General features: G+C 37.7%; 1 protein-coding gene across 4 annotated transcripts in view; it reads right to left on the reverse strand.

Moving 5' to 3' along the window:
- Positions 1 to 27,552, reverse strand: part of caskin2 (CASK interacting protein 2) — a 70,704-nt gene that overhangs the window by 19,599 nt on the left and 23,553 nt on the right. For 2 of the 4 annotated variants that reach the window (XM_067369607.1, XM_067369610.1), the window contains 11 exons: positions 25,807 to 25,904; positions 23,990 to 24,135; positions 22,189 to 22,284; positions 21,108 to 21,220; positions 18,823 to 18,931; positions 18,427 to 18,535; positions 17,258 to 17,352; positions 9,607 to 9,724; positions 6,696 to 6,866; positions 4,257 to 4,393; positions 2,734 to 2,833 (listed from right to left, as the gene is read on the reverse strand). In XM_067369607.1, the coding sequence (XP_067225708.1) occupies positions 2,734 to 2,833; positions 4,257 to 4,393; positions 6,696 to 6,866; positions 9,607 to 9,724; positions 17,258 to 17,352; positions 18,427 to 18,535; positions 18,823 to 18,931; positions 21,108 to 21,220; positions 22,189 to 22,284; positions 23,990 to 24,135; positions 25,807 to 25,904 (1,292 nt within the window). The remainder of the gene's footprint in view (positions 1 to 2,733; positions 2,834 to 4,256; positions 4,394 to 6,695; positions 6,867 to 9,606; positions 9,725 to 17,257; positions 17,353 to 18,426; positions 18,536 to 18,822; positions 18,932 to 21,107; positions 21,221 to 22,188; positions 22,285 to 23,989; positions 24,136 to 25,806; positions 25,905 to 27,552) is intronic. The other 2 variants (XM_067369608.1, XM_067369609.1) reach the window with 2 other exon arrangements.

Genomic DNA, 27,552 nt, shown 5'->3' on the forward strand with positions numbered 1-27,552 from the left:
TAACTCACCTCCATAAGAGAAGCTGATTTTAGCGTTTCTTGATCTCATGCTTATTTTTAGACTCTCCAAGTCAAAGCCACTACAAAAACACTCTTGCGTCCGTGTCATTGATAATCTTCTCTCCCTCTCAAATTCTCCTCTTTTCGTTGGTATTTCTGACTTACACACAACTTTGCCTCCGTTGTGTCCTTCCCTCCTACTGAAATCTGACACTTTATCAGTCTTTAAGTAAAAATGAGCAGGAATTTTATAAAGCTGCCTTGCATTTATTGTGGTTTTGGGAGGAACCTTTTACTTTTAAACAGCAATACATATATGAAATTATTTACTTATTAATTTTTTTTTTTTGCGGGTTGGGGGTGGGGGTAATGAACACAGGACTGAGGTGACATTTGTATTACACCATTCTGTTTAATACAATGTCTTTTTCTTGGGCAAGACGCAACATGAAGACATGCTCAAGGATAAAGCAAATTATAAGAGTTAGCAAGAGGACAGTGCCAAAGTCTTTTATATTTTAAGGCATCGCACTTTCAATGAGTTTCTTTCAACTTTAATATACAGAGGCCCTGAAATGTATTTAGATACTTAAGACACACTTAGATATTTAAAGGGTTAGGTCACCCAAAAAATTAATTACTCAAATTGTCATTAATTACTCACCCACATGTCTTTCCAAACCTGTAAGACCTTCGTTCATCGTCGGAACACAAATTAAGATATTTTTGATGAAATCTGAGAGGTTTTAGAAGCAACGAAATTACCACATTCAAGGTCCAGAGAAGTAAAGACATCGTTAAAATAGTCAATGTGACTACAGTTGTTCAAACTTAAAGTGACGAAAATACTTTTTTGCGCAAAAAAAACTACCATGTCAGTCTCCTACACAGTTGACGCAGTATCTTCTACACCAGTGGTCTCAAACTGCCGGCCCGCGGGCCATTTACGGCCCACCCTCCCCCTCTACCCGGCCCGCAACTAATCTCAAAAATAAAACATAATCCGGCCCGCTAAATTATTATTATTCCCTAGTTGCTACCTGACTGATATGCAAAGAAAAAGTCACCGTTCTATGAGGGCATTCACACACCAATGCACTTTTGCTCCAGTGGCGTCTGTCGTTGCTATGCAACCATGAGCCTTCTATTATGAGCGCGCTTGCCTAAATTACGGTAAAAGCACTCGACTTTAAGTCACAAGCGCCGATTTAAACCACCGAAACGCGTCCGATGCAACCATTAAGCATTACCGATGTTCAAACGGCATCTTGGACAAATGTGTGTCAGCTATGTGAGCACAAGCGCTGCAGGTGTCTGTCAAGAAACAGAAGAGTGTACAAATGTATTCAGGGATTGTATTTGTTCAGTACAGTGTTGTTCAGTGCAAGATTTTAATGTTATTTAAGCTAACATAAAGTAAGGGAAAATTACTTAAAATGCTTCCACTAAATGTTAAAAACTAATAATGTATGTAACAATGAGAGATTTTTATTTTTTGACAAAATAAAGTTGATTAAAGTTGATTGATGTATATATAGCTCCAGTTTTTTGTTTATTTCTGACGCCTCCAAGTCACAAGTGTTGCTGGTTTTGTTCCTAAATTACACATTGTTTTATTCCATGCACCTTGTTGGATGTGAGAAGTTGCACCAGACTATTGCAATTAATAGTATTATATTAGGCTATATTAGTAGTATTATATTAGTAATAGAATTATATAGGCTAATTATATTACACTCTGTAACAATGAGAGAGACACTGCTATTTACATTGAGTATGGTAAATAAAATATTTATAGTATAGGTATAAAAACATTTTAGTAGGCCTAATGAAAGTAAATGAGAAATAATGCAAAGGAAAGTACATTTTCTGAAATGCAGCGCTTTCTTGCGCTTGAATGTTAATATGGCCCTCCTATGAAGTGTCAATCACAGAAATGGCCCCCCGCCAATTTGAGTTTGAGACCCCTGTTCTACACCATGACACGTGTGTGATGCCGACGCAAGAGTCAGCCTATTATAGGCCGACCCTTGCGTTAGCATCACACACGTGTCATGGTTCTGATGTTAACAGCGTCGGCCAATACTGAGCCGGCGTTCTGATGGAAGCTCTGCAATGCATCTTCAATGTAAATTGCAATAAAATCATTATTTTTGTTTTGTTTTTGCGCACAAAAAGTATTCTCGTCACTTAATAACATTAAGGTTGAACAACTGTAGTCACATCGACTATTTTAACAATGTCTTTACTACTTCTCTGGACCTTGAATGTGGGAGATAAAAACCTCTCGGGTTCCATCAAAAATATCTTAAGTTGTGTTCTGAAGATGAACGAAGGTCTTGCGGGTTTAGAACAACATAAGGATGAGTACATAATGACAGAAATTTTATTTTTGGGTGAACTAACCCTTTAATATATAATAATATAAAAATATTTAATCTTGCATTAGATATTTAATACAATATTAAGCAAAGTGTAATCGAATAATGCTAGAGCTTTTCTTATTCAGATAAAAATTTAATTAAATAATACTTGTAAGTATTTTTAAGTGTGATTTATAAGTATATATACACACATACATACATACATACATACACACACACATATATACATACATTATGTATATATGTGGTGTGTATATATATATATATATATATATATATATATCTTTGCCCAACCAAGTTAGTCATCTTTTGATTACTTTCAATTCTGCACCTCTGTTTTTACTGCTTACTCTCTTGAAGACAGTGCTGACCTGAATGAGGGTCCGTCTGTTTTGCGGGGTCATGGGCCTGACTGCACTGTTCCACCAGTTCTCCAGCAGAGGGAGGCAGCTACATGTAGGAAAAACACAGCACTGTCACATTTAACTCAACAGCTGTCTGGCAGAAATAGCTCAGAGAGACGTCTACTGCGTGTGAAAGACTTCACACAGAGAGTCTAATTACTAAACATGAATATTAAGTATAATTATCAGCAAGAACATAAATTAATATCTCTTTAATTTCAAAATGTAAGAATCTCTATTATAGACATTTACAGACCCAATCATTGACAATATAAAGGGTAAATCACAGCATGAAATGAACATTAAGTACGCAATGGTAATTTAAATACAATAAATGCTGCAGTATGAGTAACACTATGCTCAGCTGCATATAAAATACAGAGATTATTGTGTTATGTAATAAGAAAACCAGAGATGAGAGGTCTGTTACCTTTAATTACTGTTCTTGCTTATCAAAATCCTTTTCTATTTGCCGGACACTTCGGCCTACACTACTGTTCAAAAGTTTGGGGTCAGTAATATTTTTTTCAAGGAAGTTAATACTTTTATTCAGCAAAGATGCATTAAATTGATCAAAAGTGACAGTAAAGACATGTTATAGACATGTTATATTATGTTATAAAAGATTTCCATTTTCAATAAATACTGTTCTATAGAACTTTCCATTCAACAAATTTTGAAATAAAATAAATAATATATATATATATATATATATATATATATATATATATATATATATATATATATATATATATATATATATATATATATATATATATATATAAAAAAAAACTGTTATTTGTCTGACTTTCTTTTTCAAGAAAAACTCAAAATAACTTGTTCTGTCCTGTCAAGATTACAAGAAAAATAAGATATTGAGAGCACACAACAAAAATGGCTTCTGTGGGCTTCTATATATAACAGTAATTATTTTTTCCCTTTAGTGCCTCTATGAACCATGAAATCTATGTACTGTGAAGGGGTCCCTATCTCGAGAATTAATCAGTGCTGCATATTTCTCCACACAAGTTTTCTCACAGCTTCTGTTCCCTAATGAAAATCAATCGACATGCAGAAAGAATCACAAAATCTCCAGCTTAAAGCAGGGGTGGGCAACTACGGCCCTCGAGATCTACTTTCCTGCAGAGTTTAGCTCCAACTCTAATCAAAACACACCTTCAGAATTACTATGCTGTGTCCAAAATTTCGGCTGACATTTTGCTTACTGTTTTTCAAATACTATGTATTTGGACATACAAATATGTTGGCATACTGTTTTTCGCAAACTATATACTAAAGGAAGTAGCTATTTGATTTCAGAAGCAGTGCAACTGTAGAAAGCTACAGTACAGGCAGATGAGTTTTATCAGGTTTGGAAATAAACACTACAGGAAAGTAGATCTTGAGGGCCAGAGTTGCCCAGCCCTGGCTTAAAGGAAACACTGGATGTGTGAGAGACTGAATCCCACCTTGGTGGAGTCCTGGACAGCAGAAGGTGACTGATGGGGGCCATTGTGTGGAAAGTTTCCCTCGGTGCTCTGTCCACTGCCAGCACTGCGACTGCTGCCCATGCTGCCTGCACTCCCCACACTGTTCCTGTCTCCTGCTGAAAGAAGAGGAACAAACAAAGATAGGACAAAGGAAAAGAACAATTGGTGAAATATTGTCCCATAAAAAATAAAAAACACACTCTTTCACACATTGGCCAACAAATCGGGGAAAGATTTTTTGCACTGCAACCTCTGAACTCCAGCAAGGTCTCTCTAAACAAGGGGAACGTTAAGGAGCACAAGGGAAAGTTGAGGAGGACTAGTGCGAATTAGGGAACGTGAATGGCAAGCTGATGGTAGGCTGACAAACATAAGACAAATATAGCCTAAGGGAACAGGAACCCTGTGAAACAGCTGGGAAAACTTCAACTTGACACGAAAGACCCTGATGTGCAGGCTTTAGGACCAGCAGATGGACGTAAGGAGGAGAAAACATGATGAACAAGGGCCTGGGGAAACGCACAACTCTTACCATTGAGAGAGGTCCTGAGGACCCAAATATCCTCTGGCTCTTTGGGACTAGCTGGCTTACACAAGGCACTGGGACTGTCAGGAAGCACACCTAGCAAACACAAACACTTTAAAGGGCCAAAGGGGGAAACTTTGGGGGCCCTATTTTAACGATCTAAACACAAAGTGTAAAGCGCCCGGCGCAGGTCCACTCAGGGCGTGTCCAAATCCACTTTTGCTATTTTAACGACGGAAAATGGTCCGTGCACCGGGGCGCATTTTTGAAACGGGTTGTCCCTAATTCTCTTAATGAGTAATGGCCGTAACGTTCAATAAACCAATCAGAGCGTCATCTCCCATTCTCTTTAAGAGCGAGATGCGCTCGCGCGGATTGCTATTTACATGGCGGAATTTGTTCGCTTTTCAAGCGAAGAAACCGATCTGCTCGTGCGCGAAGTTAAAGCGGGCTTGCAAATGCAGGCTTTCAAATAGCTCCGCGCGATGAGTCAGTTAATATATATGTGTGTGTATTGGCACGATTGTTCAATTAATTAGCCAATTTCGTTCATCATTATAAGTAGTAATAGGCTGATTTGAAAATAGGTACCCTAATTCTAATACACGCAATGACTATTCATCATTACATTTTTATATTTATGTAGCCTACACAATAGTATTTTTTTACACTGTAATCCTTTTGTTTTTAATATTTGGCATGTTTGTGTGATGCGCATCCCTGTGTGTAATAAGCAAAGTCAACGCGCACTGTGGACGCGCCCAGAGGCGCAGTTTTTACCAACACGCTCTAACAAAAAAATATTGCGCCATTGACTTTAGACCAGGTTTGAGTTGGTCTATGGCGCAGTCTATTTTCAGCTCCTTAAAATAGCAATGCGCCTGAACACGCCTCTTTTTTAGACCAGCACGGCCATGGGCGCACTAACTGCCGCAAATGCATTTACTAATTTAAGGACGTGGCGCTGAACGGGAAAGCGCGAATGGTGCCGGACGCAAACTAGCAAACACACTTGCACTGCGCCTTGCGTCACATTGCGCCGGGTGTATTATAGGGCCCTGGGATCAAAGAACTAGCAGCGACAAAAGAAGACTGTGTTATCTCTTCATGTCGCATTAAAATTTTTTGCTTGAACACAGCGCAAAGACTACAGCCAATAGCCAACTAGCACATAATGTGCGTTCTGCGCCTATGTGAGAGGAAATAACTGTCTATCAACTGGTGGTAGTAGCCTATATTCGTCATTCAAAAGGGGAAACAGACACTAGGACTGCGGACTAAAGAAAGTAGCGCTTGCTTTTCATTTCGATTATGAATCATGTTGATTACTTTCTTCATTACAGATGACCATGTCATTATGAAAATATTTGCATATTGGAATTCTCAGGTAAGATCAAATAAAGATTAAAACAGTCTTCAGTGTGTATCTTCTTAACTTTGCTGTTTGTTCGCTTTCACCTCTTTCACTTTTCTTCTCGTATAGTGGTTCGCTAAACTGAAAAGCCAATCGGAGTGACCATCTCAATGACTGCTCAAACGGCAGAAAGGCCACCGATGGGATCCGACTAGTGCCGACAGGCAACGGTGCAGAACACACCACAAAAAGTGAGCTGACACAAGCTCAACGATGACCCAACTTTGGCTGACAGCCAAACATCAGCTTGGTGTGTTACAGCATTTAGGGCTCAGTGCCGATCAAAATAAGCTTTAGACTAAGAATCACATGAGTTTGGAAAATTTAGGTTAAAGTGCAATTTATATATAGTTTGCATGGTCAGGGATGGAGGACTTTTTTGCTCTCAAAGATGCTAGAATGGGCTCTTGAGGTGAGATTATCAGTTTGTAGGCATGTATTCTTGAATTCATCCCTAAGAGTCTAATTCTCACGCTACCTGAGTGCTGATCCAGCCCGTTGTGGTGAGTCAGTACAGGACGGGTGGATGAGTATAAGGTGTAGGAGTCGTCAGTGTGAGAGGTGTGATGAGAACTGTGTGAGGACAGGGCTCGGGACAGAATGTGATGTCTCTGGATGGGCAGTGAGGCCTGCCGGGATAGAACGCCCCCTATGGACACAATGTTAAAACAAATGAGGCACCATGGACACAAATGAAACATCATCCTTGAGAAAGATGATTTCATTAGGGTCATTCTTTAAATGATATAAACTAAAGGTAGTTTATGAAAGTTTGGGGTCAGTACATTCTTTTAAATAAATTATTTTATGCAGCAAGGATGCATTAAAGGGATAGTTCACAAAAAAAACGAAAATTATCCCATGATATACTCACCTTCAAGCCATCCTTGTTGTGTATAACTATTTTCTTTCAGACAAATATAATCAGATATATTTAAAAATATCCTTAGTCCTCCAAGGTTTATAATGGCAGTGAATGGGGGGCCGAGTTTTGAAGTAAAAAATATTGCATTAATTCCATAAAAAAACAAAAAAAAACAAAGTAATGCATATGACTCCCATGGATTAATAAAGGCCTTCTGAAGCAAAGCAAAGCATCTTTGTTAGAAAAATATCCATATTTAAAACTTAAGAAATTCAAATAACTAGCTTCCGGCGGACGATTGTACGCAGAGTGCGCAAGTCGATGTACGCCAAATGAATAATCCTCTGACACGATGTATGTATGACGCAGGATGTGGGACTATTGTAAGCTTAAATGCCTCTCGCGGTTCAAACAAATAGGGCTGTGCAACAAATTTAAGCTCCTCTTCTCTTATATTGAAATCCTCCAACATTTCTCTTTTAAAACGATCATTTTAGACTTATAATCCGTGACCGGTTATTTGCTTTGCTCTATCCTCTGCGACTTCGCATTTGTCATTATGTTGTGCGTCAGGTCAAAGGATACTCTTCCGTGTAAATCGCCTTGCACGTTCTGCGTACGGTCATCCACCGGAAGCTAGTTATTTGAATTTATAGATGTATGCTTTATTTTTATGGATGGATGCATTATTTTTGATTTCAAAACACAGCCCCCCATTCTAAACCTTGGAGGACTAAGGATATTTTTAAATCTAACTCTGTGTTCGTCTGAAAGAAGATAGTCATATACACCTAGGATGGCTTGAGGGTGAGTAAATCATGGGATAATTTTCATTTTTTGGTGAACTATCCCTTTAAATTGATCTGTTACAATAGATTTCTATTTCAGATAAATGCTGTTCTTTTGAACTTTCTATTCCTCAAAAATTTTATCTTAAAAAAGTATCACATTTTCTACAAAAAACAGTTGTTTCAATATTGATAATTATAACAAATTTTTCTTGAACACCAAATCAGCAGATTGAAATGATTTACAAAAGGATCATGTGACACTGAAGACTGGAGTAATGATGCTGAAAATTCAGCTTTGCCATCACATGAATAAATTACGTTTTAAAATATATTACAAACAAAAAACATTTATTTTTAATTAATAATATTTAATAAATGATTATTATTATAATTGTAGTCTTAGTGAGACATCTTTCAAAAACATTTCAAAAAAAAAAAAAAATCTGCTAAACCCCAAGCTTTTAAACAGCAGTGTAAATAATAATTTTATTATATATTAAATAAATAATAAAATAAAAGTGAAAAAAAATAAAATGACATTTTTAAAGGAATTGTTCACCCAGAAATGAAAATTCTGTCATCATTTACTCATCCTCATGTTGTTCCATGTCAAACTGTTTTTCTCCATACAATAAATATAAATGGGGTCTAAAACATTGTATAACAAATTTTCATTGTATGATCATTGTAAAATATATTTTGCATTCCACAGAATAAGAGAGTCATACAGGTTTGGAATGACAGAATTTTCATTTTTGTGTCAACTATCCTTTTAACATGAAAGACAAAAGTTTGTTTTCTCTCCTTACGTTCATTTCAAAAACTTGGGGAGGTTTAAGCATCCTGATGAGATAAAACGTGTGGGTGAAACACCCCAGCACAATTAGATAAGTGGTTGGGTCTTAATCTGGCTGTTTTGCCTCCATCATGTCCTCTTCAGCAGTATTGAAGCAGGAGCTTAGAACGGAGGCTAATTTTGTGCGAGCAGCAGGATGTTGACGCTGTGACATGACAGAATGCTGAGTCTGCCGCTGCGCTCGCTCTCGCACACAGAAAAAAAAAATACCAGTCTCATTTCAGGGAAAGATTTTCTGCTCAGGCCCTAGCAATCTTAGGCTGGCTCCCCCTTTCATGGAGGCACAGGGCTCTAAAGCTGATCCGCCTGCCCCCAATATGTTCCTGTTAATCCCATTAGAGTGTGTGTCTGCGTGTGCCTTTATCAATGGACTACATGTTCACATATCTATACAAGAATATATGAGAACTGCACCAGTTCAGTAAGCATTATTTTGATATGCATACTGTGGGATACAAATGTCAGAGAGCACATTTAAATCTGGGATTCAAATTCTATTTTAAACCTGAAAATAAAGAAAAAGTTGCAGGATTACGAAAGATTAAAAAAATAAATGTTATTAAAAATAATTCGGCACTACTTCTAAGTCAAAAAAGTATGCTGCTTTCTTTAAAGCAACAGGGTTTTTTAAGTCAAATTTGCACTCAAAATGTTATGCTGATAATATAATTCTGAATGAAAAACATTTTATTGAAACAGAAAACATCCCTAGTGGAGGGAAAAAAAAATACAGTAACTGGCTTTATCTGTGGTGGGAAGTGTCGCCAAGTAGATAGGTTATCATACATTTGACAAATGGACCATATTTTTGTAGTGAACAAATAAATACTTGAGTATGTTGAACAAAAAAAAAAAAAAACAGATTTATCAAATATACCTGATCTACGGCTAATGACCTCTACGATGGAGGGCGGGAAGAATCCTACACGGTCAGTGCCTCTCTGACTGTCATGGATGTGACCTTTCCAACGTCCATCCATGTGCTGTTCTAAGACCTGGAACAGACCAATAAGATCACAGGATATTCTGGAAGAACAGTTATTACATTGTGTCCTAACCAGACGCACTGGGACACACGATAAAAGGAATATTTTCCATGTTAATCAGCGTTTTTGTCCTAACCAGCCGCGACATGATACGCCGTGATACATTTCTATTTCTGTGCCATCGCGACTGGAACAACAACATACAAAATATGACTGTTTATGTGCTTTATATTATTATAAGCATATATATATATATATTATATGCTTAATATTAAAAGCATCTACAGGGACATTCTACAAGTGTATTCTATGACAAAGACTGTTTCAGTCACTCAGTATGTAATGTTAATAATGTTAAAATAGTGTAATATTTATGAATTTGATCATGTTCTTATCCATTTCGTTGTGAGTATTCAGTCGCGTTGTTTCTGGTGTAGACAGACAAATTGCTTGTCGGTGGAATCTAGGACACAGTGTTAGAATGCTTGCACATTTTATAAAATTCATAACAGTCTTCTTAAACCCATTAGACTTTTTTACTTTTATTTTTGTGTGTAGTGATTTTAAATAATCTATGATTTAATTATAGCCCTCTGTGTACCCTTCACTATCCAAAGCTAAGTGACCTTTGTGTCATCTAGTTTTAAATAATCTTCTAACCTTTTTTCCTAACCTCATGGTCAAGTCTGTGATAGTTTCCTCATTTGGCCAAACAATGCAGTAAATTAAGTCAGTTGAAATTCCACACATGGCAGAGAGGACCTGTGTAGCAATGAAAGTCAGTGCATTTGACTGACATGAAATTGTGTTTCAAGTGAGCCTGGAAATAGATACTAAGAATAAATTTGCTGTTGTTTACATCCAACGGCTGTCTGTGTTTTTTTAGAAGTCGATTCAATAAAAGAAATGTGCAAATCAGGTAATAGCACAAACATGCCCCTGATATGATTGCATGCCCAACGTGAAGCAGAATAAATAAACACATGGACATGCAATATTGATTTGGGTTGAAATAATTCTATTATCCTACTTCACTGAAAACAATAGTTTGAATCATTTGAATTGGTCAATTGCAGTGTTGTTATTGTTAGGTAAATTAAAATTAAGTATTATTGAGCGCCATAAAAAGCTATAAATAACTTTTAGCAATCATTTTATCATAATTTGATAAATAACTACTGCCGACAGCAAAAAATTTCATACAGAAACATTTATTTGGAATTCAATTTACACTAGGCAAATAGTGCTGAGTTTTGTGAAAAGGTGCAATTTACTATATAATTTAATAATAAATCATTTATATAAAATGGGGACATGTTTTTGAGGAAAAGAATGGCAAATACTCATGGCTAAGTACTATTTCAGCATTTTAGTGCCTGGGTAAGCTCAAATGTTGGTGATTAGTAAATGGGAACTTGCACTGTGTTCTACGAAGCTAATGGGGATTGCCTCAGCATGACCGGTGTCTGAAGCATGTGTTAAAACGTGACAATAGTATTGGCCGGCGACAGCCTTTTGATCACACTACTAGTGTATAAAAAGGCCACCTAGAGAACATGACATCCTCTTCTCCATCTTCAGGGAATGATTGCGTATGTGTGAATATCAATATCATGAAGAAACACTTTGCCAAGCATTTTCGGGAAGAGTGTGCTTCTGGTGCGCTTTGTGCATGAGTGGGGAGCACACTCGTTTAGTTCTCAAGGGAGCTGATTGCGCACATTGTGAGAATTTCTCAATGAAACTGGTGTTGGACAGATGTTGGACATGTTTTTGGGTGGAACGCTTTTGACTCTTCAATGAAGCTGGAATGTGCTGGGTAGGATGCATTCATAAAACTATCTACAGAGACAGGCAAGGAGCTTTTTCTTTTCTGTTCTCTCGAGGGATAGTAGTTAGCGTTTGCATGAGCATGTTCAGCTCTCGAGGGAGTTGAAGGCACTCATAGCGATGCATTTGTAGCTGTTCTCATTTGAACGTAGCATGGCTAACTCCTGAGGGGGTTAAATGCACGTTGTGCGATGTGGATTGTTCCACCCAGGCTTGATTCTCTCTCTTATGGGATGAGAGTTGCTGTGATGCACCATTGCTGTGAGGTGGGGTCGAGCGGGGGGTTTAATTTGATATATCTCATTCTGAGGAATTAGATGCAGAAATAAAGTTTCTCTGAGGTTGCAGCCACTGTCCTCAGAGGTTGGGGTTTAAGACGGCGGCTTCTTTACGAGCATTTAAATTATAGCGTTTTGCTGAGGCCTCCGCTCTCTTGAGCTCCAGCTAGACAGTACATCATGCGTGCCAGTCCTCTTAGAGGCTGTCTTGGTAAACTTTGTAAACTAAGTAAAAGTTGTTTTGCAGAGACCTCCATGCCCTGTAGCTTTGATGTAGCAATGTTAATATAGGATTCAGTCTATTTTACAGGCACTCCCTTTTGAGCCTCCTCTAACTAGCTAGTCTTCAGGTTAAGCACTGTAAAGGGCGCTTCTCATTTTTAGAAAATTCTTTATTTGTGCCCTCCGCTCCCTGGAGCTCCTCATAAATAGGAAGTTGTATAGGAATAGGAGACTCTGTGACTACTTTGTCTTATGATAATTTAATTAGGAGCCTCCTCTCTAGAGCTTCATACAGAAAGCAGTAATAGGGAGCCTCCTGTGTTAACTTTTTTTTGGGGTTGAGTGTTGTTAGGCTTCCTCTCGTTATAAAGTCATTCTGTTGAGGCCTCTGTTCTCCAGAGCTCTATGCATCAGTGTTATTAATATATTGGCTCTTGGAAGTTTCTTAGGAAATGATTTTACTAGAGGGCTTTTAGGTCTCCTCTGTCATTCTGGCCAAAACCTCTGCTCTCAGAGTAGTTTAGAGTAGTAGGCTCTTTTGGAGCTTCCTCTGGTACTGTTTTTTATGATAAACACTATTATGCCTAATTTTAAAAAGTCCTTTTGTTGACGCATCTGCTTGCAAAGCTTTCCGTTTTTTTTTTTTCTCCTCTGTGGACCTTTTGCTGCTAGAGATTAGATTCACTATTGAGTTGTTGGCCCTTACTTGGGCCTCCTTGACAAGCACATTTAGGTTGATCTGGTTGAAGTACTTCCATCAACTCGTTATGTGTTAAGTACTCTGCTCCCTAGAACTCTGCAGATCAGTATCAGGTTGTAAGGCTCTTCAGGAGCCTCCTTGATAACTGGTTCCAGAGCTTGGCAAGATCTCCCCTCAGTCAATAGGGTAGTCATATAGAGTACTCAGCTCAGCTCCTCTATGCAAGCTATCCTTGTGGTCGAGCTGGTTTAGTACTCCCCTCGTTTTGAGAGGATTGTATGCAGAGTACTTTGGCTAGATTACATCAGGCGTTCCTATGACCTCTTTATAAGCAAAGTAGTATCAAGTTGAAGGATTCTTTGTGAGCCTCTCTTTGGCTACATTTACATGCACCAATTTTTGTCAATCCGAATGAGTTGAATCCGATTGCAGATCTGTTTACATGTACTCTAAACATTGTAATCTGATTCAAATATCCATTTTATTTTATATACATTCCGATTAAAACTTTTGCGCACGCGCTCTGCGTGTGACGTCATATCAATCACACTTCAACAGACGATGATTATGCATTGACGATAGCCAGAGATATTGTCAAAAGCATCATATATTGGCAATATTAAGAGGATTTGGTATTTCCAATTAATGTAGGCATGTTACATTCTTCTAGTCTATTATTATAACTATTAGGTTCGTCTTCTTTTATTATTAAATTAATATTATACGTGCTGTGAGGATAATAAAAGTTTAGGCTGTTAGCTAGGCCATCCGTGAAAATGTTTTAAACATTTTTTTATGTCCATTATACAATGAATTATAGGCCTATAATTAAAATTATTAAGAGTGTAGGTTATAATATTTCCTAACACTGCAGTCATCAATGAAAATTAAGCGCAGCTTTACTTCAAGCGAGTTGACCGACTTTAAAAAAAATAAAAAAAAATCTGTTTAACACGAAATACTATTATTCTCATTTGTTTCACTAGCCTATATGTATGGCCACAAGATAAATAATGGAATAAATTAAGACAGTTAATATAAACTTTTATTAGCATATTATGTTGAAATATTACACGTCAAACAGCTCCGTCAATTTTTTACTTTCAATTCTGTAGTGAATACTGATCGAGGCTGAGATAACTCTTGCGCAAAGTTTGCACGTGGCTTCTTGTGTGATATCCATTGGCTCCCCTTCTTGTTTTAAAACAAAGATTTCCAATATTATGACAAAGGGATACAGCTACGCCACTGCCTGTTGGCATACATCTTTACAACTAAAGACGTGAACTTGCACACTGCGTAATGTGTGTCAACATTGCACTGCGCATTTTGCCCAGAGACTTCTGAATACAATTGAGAAAGTAGTCGGATTCAAGTGTTTACATGGTAATTTTTTGCTGTCGGATCGGATTAGAAAAGGAATAAACCACCCCTTCCAACCCGATTGAAATTTCATTCGGATTGAGCTCAATCAGATTGATTAAGGTGTTTACATGCATTTTTTCAATCCGATTACAAATTGATTATTTGGGTGCATGTAAACGTAGCCTTTGATTGACTTGCTTTAGTAGAACTATAGGTACTTCTCTCATTAACTGTGTTTCCACTGTTGGGCCAAAAGCGAGTGTGCTAGAGTGTGCCTTTTCACTTTTGTGAGTATTTGAAATAACTTCCCTGCAAGCTGATGGGGATTCTTATCACCTTATGAGGCAGAAATGTATTTATTTGCGATGCTAAAGGTTACTTATGCAAATTATTGCGATAATAAATACACGTTTATAGAAAATACCAGAAACTACTTGAGTAAACTCATGTATGACTATAATCAAGTATTTATTTGGTTTAATATTTTGTCTGTTTCTTCCCTGTGCCTTTGTTGATACAAGACTAATGCATCCGCATATATGTAACACACTGTGATAACTCGTATAACTCATAACTCTTCTTATGAGCTCCCTCTGTTGCTCTGGCTGAAAGGATATCAGTATAGAGATGGAGAGATCACTCAAACCTCCTCAGATTGCAATCATTGTATAATTTCGAGGAAAATTAATAGAAATGCTCAGAAATGTGATGTAAACATGATATTTTATCAATATTTTTCTAAATTCGTGAGCCTTTGTATTTAAAAACCTTAATAGAGTTATTTTGAGCATTCTTGTGATCGTAAATAAATGTAAGCAGGTGCAAATGAATAGGTTTGTGTTCTCTTTTTATGTGAAATGGTAAAACAGTTTGATTGATTCAGCATGATGTGCATTCCTGACACAAATTAATAAATTACTGTTACTGTAACATTTTTATTGAAAAACAATGGTCAGATATTGATGTTGAAATCTTAAGTCTTTAAGTAAAGACCAAATGTTTGCTTCAGTCATGCTCATTTTGCATTCTTGCTAGTTTTCAGTCAGCTGGTGAAATGGTGAGGTCCTGTGACATTGTTCCATGGAAGCACGTTAAGGGCGGGTTTTAGGGAAGTGCTGCGGGGCTACTGGCCTGACAGTGGAAATGCAACTTGATTTTGGCCTCGGTGCTTGAGGTCCGAGGCTATTTGCCCAACACGGCACATTGTTAGCCCAGGCTGGCACTGGCCCGACAGTGGAAAAGTGACTATTGAGGGTCACTAGGCAAATTACTCAGCTTCCCCAGAGCTATTTTTACACTCTATTAGGTCCTGGAGACCCCTTTCTAGTTGAGCAGTGTCACACCCCTCGTTTGGAGGATCATGTTGAGTCTTGCTCCCCAGGACGCCGTCTTTGGAATCCAATGAGTTGTGATTATTGCCGTTATGCAATACCTTCTTATTGGAAGCCTCAGATAGAGGGCTAAATATAGAGATTCAGTTAAACAGACAGGTTGTAGGCTGATAGGGTCAAGATAGAACGAAGTGAGCCTCCCTGGCGGTTTTAGGGATTGACGCTAGGTCCCCCTGAACTGACAGGCCAGGGTCCTTTATTTTTTTCGTCCCTGGCTATATTCTTTTGCTTAGGTAAATGATTCCAAGCCGTTGAGCTCTGCCCTGGGTCAAGTCCTTCGGTTTGACCTTGATAGATGAATGGTAAAATTGTACTTCCTCACTGAGGCATGTAGCTCGGGCAGTGGCCATAGCGAGTAATGTGGTGTGGACCTTTGGGAAATTTAACTCTAACAGTCAGGCCGTTTGAGTAGTTTCTCTTGTGCTTAGTCACAGCCAATATGGCATGCATTCCCCTCAGCATGGTGGAGTGGGCATTTGTTCCCCATTAGTGTCCTAGGACACGCAAGTTCCCATTTGAAAGGGAATGTCTGGGGTTACAAATGTAACCTTGGTTCCCTGAGAAAGGGAATGAGACACCGCATCTCATTGCCATGCTTTTGGGCTGCCTGCACGGTGCTTTCAGACGAAGAAGTGGATGACATATTCTCTAGGCACCTTTTTTTTTTATATCTCATGGTCGCACTAGTAGTGACTACATAGGCTGTCGCCAGCCAATACAATTGTCGCATTTTTCCACTTCAGACACCGGTCAGGCTGAGGCATTCCCTACTAGCATCCTAGGACACAGTGCCTTGTTCCCCTTCTCAGGGAAACAAGCTTACATTTGTAACCCGAGACATTTTTGTTCTGAAATACATTCTGGAAATAAAACATGCCGTTTAATGAACTCGCCCCATAGTGCTTTGTTTCATCTGTCTCCTAAAGGTGAATAACAGTTCATATTTTACCTCTTATTGTATTAATCATCGAGATATGTTAATTTACCTCTAATTCAACTCCCTAATGTCCTAATATTACTGTAAGGGAAATAATTTTCATTGCTAGCTTTTAGAAAAAAACCTAAAGTCTCTTATGTCTCACTGCCACAAAAGCACAGCAGCCTTTTATGCTAACAGAAATGGATGCCTAAAGCTATCTAGACAGACAAGGTGTGAACAGTGACATAGCATACGTGTGGTACTGAGCCTTGGGCTGCACTCTAGAGTACACGCACTGAACACAAGCCTTTTAGTGGTGGTGAAGCATGCTGTTATGAAGGGGAACTAGGCTGAACACACACTACTATAGCATAAATAACAAGCTATGGTTTATTTGAGTCAGACATCAAAGGTTGATTGGCGAGAACCTGTTGCAGCATGCTAAAGTATTCTCTGTAGGGAACATCAAATTACCGTCCTCATTTGTTCACGTTACTGCTATGTCTTATGAGCAGGACATGATTATATCAGTTAGAAATATGATATGCAATGCTGTGTGTTGTCTTGCATCTTAGTGCATATTTAAAGAGTTCTAAAAAATGCTTTCAGCTTTACTGTTTCTTCCACTAAGACTAAACTTTGTTGTTTTGGGTTTTGATGTTTCTGAGATTCATCAGAATACAGTTATTTGGTAAGAATGCAGATCAAGGCAATGCTCAAGCACATTGCCAATTATATAGGCCTATTGCATAATGCACATTATACAGTATTAAATTAGGACACCTCTTGTGAGAAATAGTGGGGTGTTTGCTTAGAAGTAATTTCTTTTAAGCCTACCATGATTATATCTCCTGCCCGGATGTTGAGTGCGGTGGGGTCATGGAGATTCCAGTAGTCCTTTAAAGCTCTCACCTGCAATGCTCCACTGGCATCTAATGTCACAACCCAGGACAATGAATGCATGAATGAGTGAGAATGAGAGAGACAGAAAAACAGTTTGCCTTGAGGTACACAAATCTACAACCTGAAATTCTAAGAATTCAAAACTCAGGTGGGGTTTGTTCCAATAAAGAAGTGTAATAGGCAGAATTTAAAGAGGAGTAATGTAGTATTTAAATACTCTGAAGCACTTAGCACATCTGAAAATTTAATGAGGAGCTGAGCTCAGAACAGGGATTCTAAACACCCTTCATCTTCAAACACAGCTCCTTCAGCTGTTTTAGTGCTCGTATCAAAGCATGCACTTCAAAGACAACAAGCTGCTGGATTACAGGAGGGACAGTAGAAGGCTGCAGCTACTAAACGCATCCAGACATTCGCCGAGACACACATGCAAACACATAAACAAAAAACTTTTACTTAAATCTCCAGGCATGGTTGCCATTGTTATGCCCCAGGACAGTAATGTTATGCAACTCTATAAGCTTTATAACAAAAGCTATGAAAGCAGATTCCCAGAAATGAACACACAACACAAAACTCAATCTAGACAACTATTGTCTACATCCAGTCAAAGGTAACAATGATCAAACGCCTGGCATTAAATAATATAAGGTACATATAGTGGGAAGGGAAGGGAAGGGAAGGGAAGGGAAGGGAAGGGAAGGGAAGGGAAGGGAAGGGAAGGGAAGGGAAGGGAAGGGAAGGGAAGGGAAGGGAAGGGAAGGGAAGGGAAGGGAAGGGAAGGGAAGGGAAGGGAAGGGAAGGGAGACATTCAACAATATTCAACAGTATTATTGATTTCACTGCACTGCCTCTATTGGATGATAACTGAACTGAGCTGGACGATGACACTATAAAGCAGTTCTGCAGAAAACAGATTAAATGAATTAATTTAATAACTGATGATCTTTCCAATGGAACTGAATCAACACTGAACTGACTTAAGCTGTTTGCATCATTGAATCATTTTCCTGTAAAGCAGCTTTGAAACAATCTGTATTGTATAAAGGCCTATATAAATAAAAGTGACTTGACTTGACAGGAGGTTTGAATTTCTGAGTCACCTCTGAGGAGTTGTTTGATTTCTTTGCTGGCATGTGAAGTGGTGAACTGGTTCACAATGTCCAGGGCTGTTTGATTGTAGGTGTTGCGGATGTTCACATCAATCCCAGCCTAGGTGAAACATAGTAAATGAGTATTAGTTCAGTAAAGAAAAAAAACTTTGCATACAAACAGAAATACAAAATGATATAGCATATATATATGTGTGTGCTCTGATATGACAGATGCACTTTACTCTGGAAAAGACACTAAAATTCACAGTACAATTCACAGTATTTTTTCTTAATAATAAATCTGGCATAAGTTCATTTTAAACTCTGTTAGAAATATATCATGTGTTGCCATAGAGCATCTTGAAAATATGCAGATGGTATATTATTCTGTATGTATCTACTTACATCGAGCAATAATTTTACTACTTCTGTTTTCCCGTAGAGGGCAGCCTCATGCAGAGCCGTTCCGGATTTAGTGGTTCTGTTTATGTCAATCCCAGCTTTAAGCAGCAGTCTAAAAATGAGTGATAGACCATAACGACACATGAGCCATCCTGTCCATAAGACACGAACAAAATCACTCATGTCTTTAATAAACGGTACAGTTAGCTGCTCATTACCATAAGAATGAACCTGACAGGGTGATCAGGCCTTACCCAATTAATTAACAAATGGATATGAAATATTGATTTCAGTTGAAATTATTTTAATATGTGAGAAGAAACAGGCTGTAGAAAAATAGCAAAAAAATAGCAAAACCATGTAGAAATTTTTCTGTTATGCCTCCAACAATACAAAACCAAAATCAACACCAAAAACTGCATAGTGAGTGGGCAGAACTGAAACCACGCAATGATAGTAAGTTCAAGACCACCAGCATGGGGTCAAAAGTCATGGCAATTTAAAGCCTTTGAGTAACAAAAACAGCCTCTGCATCATCAATCAATTTTACATTCTGAGTGTCTCTTCAGGATTCAGTATCCAAAGCAGCAGTACATTCTCCATTTAGCTGTAATTGATTAATTCCACCAACTGAATGGATTAAAGGCTTGCCTTCCCACTTTAAAAGAGGTCACCAAAAGTTTTCAAATTTTAGTCATCATTTACTTATACTCATTTTGTTCTAAATACAAAAGAAAAGACACTTTTGTAGTCCATTTTAGAAATTTTCAGTAAATAACGATTTGGAACATGGTGCATATGTTGTATGGATATTTGGACCAATTTTGTTGAACTTTTTGGTCATTTTGGAGTCCTCTTTAACTTCCATTATACTGTATGGAAAAGAGCAGCCAATGTATTATTTTTAACTTCTCCTTTTGTGTCCCACTAAAGAAAGTAAGTCACAGGTTTGGAACAGCATGAGAATGAGTAAATGATGACAATGTTCATATTTGGTTAAACTATCAGTCAATAGTTACCATGGTGATGATAATAAAAGAGTTTTGATTGATTTCTTGACTGAACACAATCAAGAAATAACAAATCTGTTTGTTCGGTATAAATTCATTCTGTTTTTATAAAAGTCAAGCAACTGAATGCTTTATAATAAGAAGTGTAGAGCAGCCTCCTGTTACCACTGTCCATCTTTCCCATGTTTACAAGTTCCAGCATTCCAGAAAGGCAGTGGAGGGGAGAGCTGAAGCTTGAACTTTCATATATGGTTACTGCTAGAGGAGCATGTTGAGCAGCTGACTGGCTGGTGTAACCCTATTCGGCCTCATTCCTATGCATGTTACCATCACAGCACAGCACAGCCCTCTCATTACACTAAGAGGGGAGAGCAGCCCAGGTCAACAAATGCACACACCAACAAACGCACTACACACACTACACTCATTCCACACCCTCTTCTCTTCACCTCACTTGCTCGACAAACATGTCAACAAGGCGTCCAGCCAAATTCTGCCAGACTGCTGGCTTGACAAGACACTATGTTGCAAAAAAGACAGACAACCTCCCTCCCGGCATGCCTGCATGTATATTAACAACCATATTTTCTCACTCTCTTATTGCAACTGACTGTCTATAGAGGTTGAATTTTAAGGTCGCTGTCCAGATGCGACAGACATATCAAAATGTAGATAACTTATTTATGATGCCTTCAAATTCGCCACTGCATGTATTCTCTGTGAAGAATGCAATCCTAAAATGTATTGCAGCAAGATTTGTTTAATTCAATTTTATCCTGTTTTCAGTCTGAAAATGCTAAAAAGAAAAGTCAAATAAATCCAAGATGGAGGGCTGGAATAGAAATGATAAATAAACTATAAAAAAAAAAAACTGATCATTAACTTTTCCATTCAATAGAAAATAATTGATACATATTATCAAGTATAACTAAAATTGATTAAAACTGGTGTAATTTAAAAAAGGACCATTTTACCAAATGTTTGTGTGCGCAATGTAATTTTTTATGCCTATTAGACTATCGAGCCATGAACTCAAACTCCATTGAAACCAATTGCAAGTCTCACTGCTATTTGTGTAGAGCAGGCCTATGTAAAGCACTCAAATCATTCACTTGTAAGGTTCCATGGCTACCTATGTAGGTAGTAGGCAGCTCACTAGGCTTTTTCACCTCTCCTCTGAAACAATGACAACAGTTTGAGCACACAAGCAGATTAAGCAGACTGAAAGGAAGATTTAGAAAAACATAACAGGATACAAAGGGTTAGTGAAAATCGGACCTGATAATGTCCTTATGGCCGTTGCGGGCAGCAAGATGCAGGGGGGTGTTATCCCTGCCGTTCCCTTCTAAGAGAGCTACCACCATGTTACTGCTCAACAACAGCTGGGTCACCTGAGGGAAAGAATTAAGAAACAGTAAGAAAGTGATCCAAAACTAGTGCACTTTCAGCCAAAAAGTGCTCCAGTTTTGCCTACTTAGGTCTAAACACGATGTCACTGCCAATTTAAAATACAGTAAAGCAACCAGCCTGAGTTGTCAGCCCAGGAATATGACTTTGTACTCCCTGGCATTGAGAATCTGTCAAATGGAATTCAGTTTCCAGCTGGGGCAGAATCCTCCTGCAGCCCAGCAACTGACTCGATGGTGTGCTGCTAAATTAGACTCATTCCATCAGCCCGACTCTCTGCAGCATTTGCATTCTATAATTCCAAATGACTTGGGTGAAAGATTAAATAGAAATAGTTCACCCTGGCAAATCTAGTTTAAGGTGAATTAAAGATCTCTCAACAAGACTGTTTCAGAAAACTGTCATCAGTAAAGCCATCTCAGGCAGTTTGTATGAGCTTTGCCACTGAATGCGCACGTAATACACTCTTCACCAAAATAAACAAGACCTCATTCAAGCTTTGTTATGTCATGAACTTCTGCTTATAATTATATTTGAGAATGCAGTGCGGAGATTCAATGCTATAAGCTTACACTGAGACTGGGATAACTACGATAGAGGTTATAAAGGGCACAGCTATTTTAAATTGAATAAGCCCCAACTATATTGATGCAGAAATACCAATAGCTGAACAATTCCACTGCACCCATGAAATCAAGGTCTGGTGAAATCTAACTATTTTGCCCACATATTCTTAAATTACATAAATATCAATATTAAACCAATATTAAACTAAAATTACAGCTGATACATAAGCGCATAATTATTGAAATTATTTTTGAGTCCTTCTGAATAGCACAATTTGAACACATATTAATCCCACTGAGGTGGGAGGCCAAGTTACAAGGTCACAACAGATGTTTGTTATTATTATTATTGAGTGCAATACTCTCAAAATCTCCTCCCGGCTCACCCTGAGTCTGCCAAACTCGCAGGCCAGGTCCAGAGGGGTCTTCTTCACCTTGTTGACAGTACAGGGGTTTGACTGGTGTTGTAGTAGCATTTCAGACTGAGGGAACACACAGAAACAGAGATATAGTGAAAGGTCAGAGGAGCTGTGTCTGGCTGCATAAGGTTTCTGGGATTACACAATAGAAGACAATGTCAAAAGCCGTGTCGGTTTTAGTCTACACATTTATGAAAAGCTGAAATAACATCCAAAAAGGTCAAGGACTAAGAGGGTAAGGACAGATAAATACAGTTGACTTTGTAAACTATTACGTTATATGACACACAGTATATCCTGTGACACATTTTGTGAGAAAGGGTAGGACATTTAGAAAGGGAATACTCTGCATTTCAAGCCAAACAACTGGTCAATCTAACCTGGTTCTGAGAGGTATCATATACACAGCTAGGTTAACAAAAAAAAAAATGCATTGTTTTGAAACAAAGCCCTGGACTTACAAAGTAATGTTAGATCTTTGATAGGGGACCTCTTTTTTGCCTTGAGCATGCAACGACATCTTTTCCATTAAGAAAACAAAAAACACTACGCACTCTTTTTATCTAGCAGCCAGAGATCTGTAACAGCCTTGAAAGCAATGTTTTGGTTTGAGTCGCAGCACATTCCTGATTCCGAAATTTTGGCAACTAAAAATATTTGTATTACATTATTATTCAATTGAATGAAACATCACCGCTTTGGACAGTGATTTTGGCCCATCAAAGCTATTCAATGTCCATAGCTCATTAGTCAGAAAAATAACTCTAGAGAGGAGCATTTTGAAGGATATATACACACATTACATGTTGTCTTCATTATTTAATGTGTTTTAATAAATCTGTCATGAAAACAAGTTATTACAACCACTATTTAAAGGTCTATATTTCAACAACGAATAGTATATTATACAACTCCAATTTATTACTAAATAAACTTAATTTTCCACCTTTCTTAAATTCAGTTTTAGTGTTTCGAAAAAAATTCCTTGGGGTGCATCACTAAATAGAACACATGCAAACTCATAGTTTGTGATGGCAATAAAATGTATTTGGGCATATTGCCCACAAGACCCACAATTTTAGGTTAGGGTGAACGTATGAATATGAACGTAACACAGACTACATACATCTAAACAAAGTAAAAACAGGATGTGATGTCACAAGATGCTATGTTGCCCATTACAGTTTGGTACAGGTGTTGGAACTGCTGTCTCTTTGCAGCAAATCTTCCCTTGTGTGCAACAGAGGAATTCCTTGCAATTTTGATACACATTTTATTAGCTGTTTGTGAGTTCTCAGCTGGTAAAAATACCACCATTTGAACACACATACAGCGAGAGTGCATTTAGCCCAACATACAGCATTGTTTTGGATGTTTGGTAAATTCCATTGCAAAATATGTCATTTAAAATGTCCAATCAGGTTGTGGCCTTATCCTTATGCCTGACATTTTTTAGCTTTAGGTTCAGTGTTAAAAATGACAGTGTGAACACTAAGTGAACCAGGACTGAATGTATCATTTGTTCTTTTTGGTCTGGACCATAAAAGAAAAAGAAACAAGAGAACCAAACTACAAGTGTGATCACACCCTTAAAGTGTACCAGACTACATCAGTACAAGTCTCCACCATACCTGTCAACCAAACCCAATTGGGTATGATTTAGGTTAAAGTCTAGAACCTACAGTATTTGAATCTTCACATTGTTGTAGACGGGCACAAATTGGTCAAAAAGAAAAAGGAGCAGTGTCTGCAGTAGTGACGTACATACCACCTCATAGTGCCCATACTGTGCAGCCAGGTGGAGAGGGATCTGTCCATCTTGTGAAGCCCCATTCACAGAAGCTCCAGCTCTCAGAAGCATAAGTACAGTCTCAGCCTTCCCCTGCCAGGCAGCATAGTGCAATGGACGCATTCCTACCACAGTTAGCAGAAAATCATTATTTTCACAGTTTCTAGTTCTTTTTTTTTTTTTTCACAATGGAAAAGAAACTGTGCTCTCTTTCTCTGTTGGCACAATCATTTTTCTATTAAAGGGGCTATACACGGAATTCAGAAACCCAGCAGTGAACTGCAGCCAGCAACTTATTTCTCATGCACAGTGAATGGGATTCAAGACCCAGATATACTCACAGTGAAGTTCCTTTTCAGTTTTTTGCTTAGAAGTAAAAAAAAGTTGGAAATGCCTTTTCAGCGATATATTGTAAACCAAGGGTCTCTAATCCTGCTCCAGGAGGGCCCCTGTACTGCAGAGTTTAGTTCCAACCCCAATTAAACACACCTGAACCAGCTAATTCAAGGTCTGACTAGGCGTACTAGAAAATTCCAGGCAGGTGTGTTGAGGCAAGTTGGAGTTAAACTGTGCAGGACAGTGGCCCTCCAGGCCAAGTATGGACATCCTCTGCTGTAAACAAACATCTTAACACCGTCCACACTGCTGAGAGCAACGTTTAGATGAATATTTAAATATTTGCTGCACGCTTTCATATAACGGAATAAACACACAACAAAAAAGACAGCAGTGAGAAAGCTGCAGTTAAGAAAACATCTGATCGTAATGATGTGGATATGTTTGTACAAGCTCTGCAATTCATCGGCATTATGACGACTGATGAAGTAATTAAAATTACACTGTCATGATAGATCTGGCCATATGAGACTATAGTTTGAATTAATCCCTTTTTCTTTACATTACAGTACAGAATGGCTCTTTCGGCATTATCCTGAACATTGTACAAACACTGATTTAATGCTTAATTGAACAAAAGAGAAGCTCTAGGAAGCATGCGTAAACGTCACATCCTTATTTTTCCCTACAAATATGTCCTTGACATTAAAATCTGTCTACATGGCTTTCTTAGACAACCTAGGAAGTTGGGGAAGGTCTTTTGTTTTTTTTAAGCTTTGTTACAAGCTGTTCACACTTTTGCTGGCATAAAAATGTGATTAATACATGAACATTTTACATATAGCCCCTTAAAAAAAAAAAAAAAAAAAAAAAAAAAAAAAAAAAGGGAAACACAATGACTACCTAGTTTTTACTATACTCAGCTCATGCACAACACAATATCATATATGTATCTAAATGTCTTTGAGTCTTTAGAATGTAAATAAATTACTATTTGCTATGAACACTTATCCAATAAGTTTTGATGGTATATTAAAGAGATTTTAACCAAATTACTCATGTTGCTCCTAACCTGTATGACTTTATTTCTTCTGTAGAACACAAAATGAGATGTTTAGCAGAATGTCCAAACTGCCTTTTTCCCATATATTGAAAGTAGGACATCTGTGGTCACTATTCACAGTATGAGTTTGTAATGATATGAAGGTGAGTAAATGGCAAAATCTCTTTAAATTGATATAAAACTTTCAAAATAATACATGTACAGACCAAGATGTAACAGAGATTAGGATATATGTTCATTTGTAATTGATGTTCAATGTTGTTCATCCATCCATCTCATTCATTTATTAGTATTATTTTATTAATAATGTTGATATGAGGAAAAAAGTAAAATAAAAAAAAACATTGCGAAGAAAAGAAACACATTGGCCAAGGAATAAAAATGGTAAAGGTCTCACCGTTACTGTCTTTGATGTCCACAGTGGCCTGTGCCTCCAACAGCAGAGACAAGAGGTCAGTGGTACCAGTGAGAGCTGCATGATGAAGAGCTGAAAAACTATGAAGAAAAGAAAATCAGGAAAAAGTCCTGAAAACTACACAAAAATCTCCTGGAAACTGTTAAAAGTTACTTAGATCTCTGAAGTGGTATGTTTTTTGGTTAAAATAAAGCATTTGGTCAAGCAGCAACTCTTCAGATTTTAGTAAGAAAATGCCTTCATTCATTTTACAAACAGAGCATAACAAAAATGCATCTCATTTAGCAGAACAATAAAAAGAGGGAAATGTTGGCCAGTCTGGCAGTTTTTGTCACAGAGTTCAACTGAGTTTACAACACTGTGATCAGTCCTGACGGCACAGCTAGAGCGCACTGCCCAATTAGCAGTTAGATCTCTGCTTTCACAGTCACTTTATGACAGGGGATGGTCCAGCTTCTAAAATATGCATGTGTTTGAGGGAATAGATGACTGAAAAATTTATAAAAGAACATTTCTTAACATACTTTAAAAGGACTGAACTCAACCTATGTGGATAAAGCTAAAAAAATCTATGCCTTTACCATATGTATATAAGTTATGGACCAAACACATGAAATAAATAGTGTGCTGATCAAGAGTTGAGACAGATCTAGAGATATATGATACATTGAAGGGATTGTTATAAGTGGAAGAGCTAAATAAAAGGATTATCATTTCTCAAATGTGATGCCAAGTGTACTTGGCATTTACTAATCTATGGAACAATATGTGGTTGTGTAGTAGGCAAAGTTCTAGGAACGGCTATTAAAATGTGTCAGTGCAGCTAATAACAGTATAATTAGCTCCCTAGGTTAAGCTGACTTTTCCTTGCAGACTCAGATTGTTTCTGGGGTTAACACTGAATCTGGTGGAACTGCGCAAATCCCAACACAGCATGTCTATCTGAGACAGATAAATATATAATTTTTATAAAAAATTTATCATAGGAATTGAATACCAAGATTTCTTTAGACGTACTTGTCTCCGAGAGGAAATGTCCCTGTTTTTAATAACATCTAGTTTTTGCTTTATACTATACTGTCATTTGGTGTCAGTGTGAACAGTTTCAATGATGCTCCTACTGAAGTTGCGCAGTATTTATTCAAAGTTTAAAGGATCAGTTTAGAGACATTCCTTTCCAGCTCCTTAGTGTAACTAAGCATCACAATCCCTCTGACTTGAGTTTAATGATGGATGAGACATTTATGCATTTTATAGTGCACTTGTGACAAGACTGCATTATACCAAAACGAAGATTATAGGGAATAAAGGGCCATAACAGAACTCACAGAGCACAGACAATTGGAGCAATCAATATATGATTGAAACTTAAAATTAGTTCATAATTAATAACTGTAAGTTTATACATTAGATTAGGATTGTCAAAAGTACCAGTACTTCAGTAGGCCTACTGAAATTTTAAAAATGTGATTGTCTATAGTTCCAAATACCGAGTATATTCGGTAACAGCTAACAGACGCTGCTTTTAAACGCTCCCGTGAGAATCAGAGTTTTCATTCACTGTGCACTTTAGACCTTCCCTCACTCGCGAATCCTCACATTATTACCAACAAAGTGTGAACACAATGTAAATAAGCAATTCATTGTTCAGTGTAGACAGCTTTTTTTATTATAGTGGGAGATTTCGCAGGAGTGTAGATCTCAGTGAGCAAGTGCTGAACTTAGACT

This window comes from Chanodichthys erythropterus, chromosome 19 (genome assembly GCF_024489055.1).
Source record: "Chanodichthys erythropterus isolate Z2021 chromosome 19, ASM2448905v1, whole genome shotgun sequence".
Lineage (NCBI taxonomy): Eukaryota > Metazoa > Chordata > Actinopteri > Cypriniformes > Xenocyprididae > Chanodichthys > Chanodichthys erythropterus.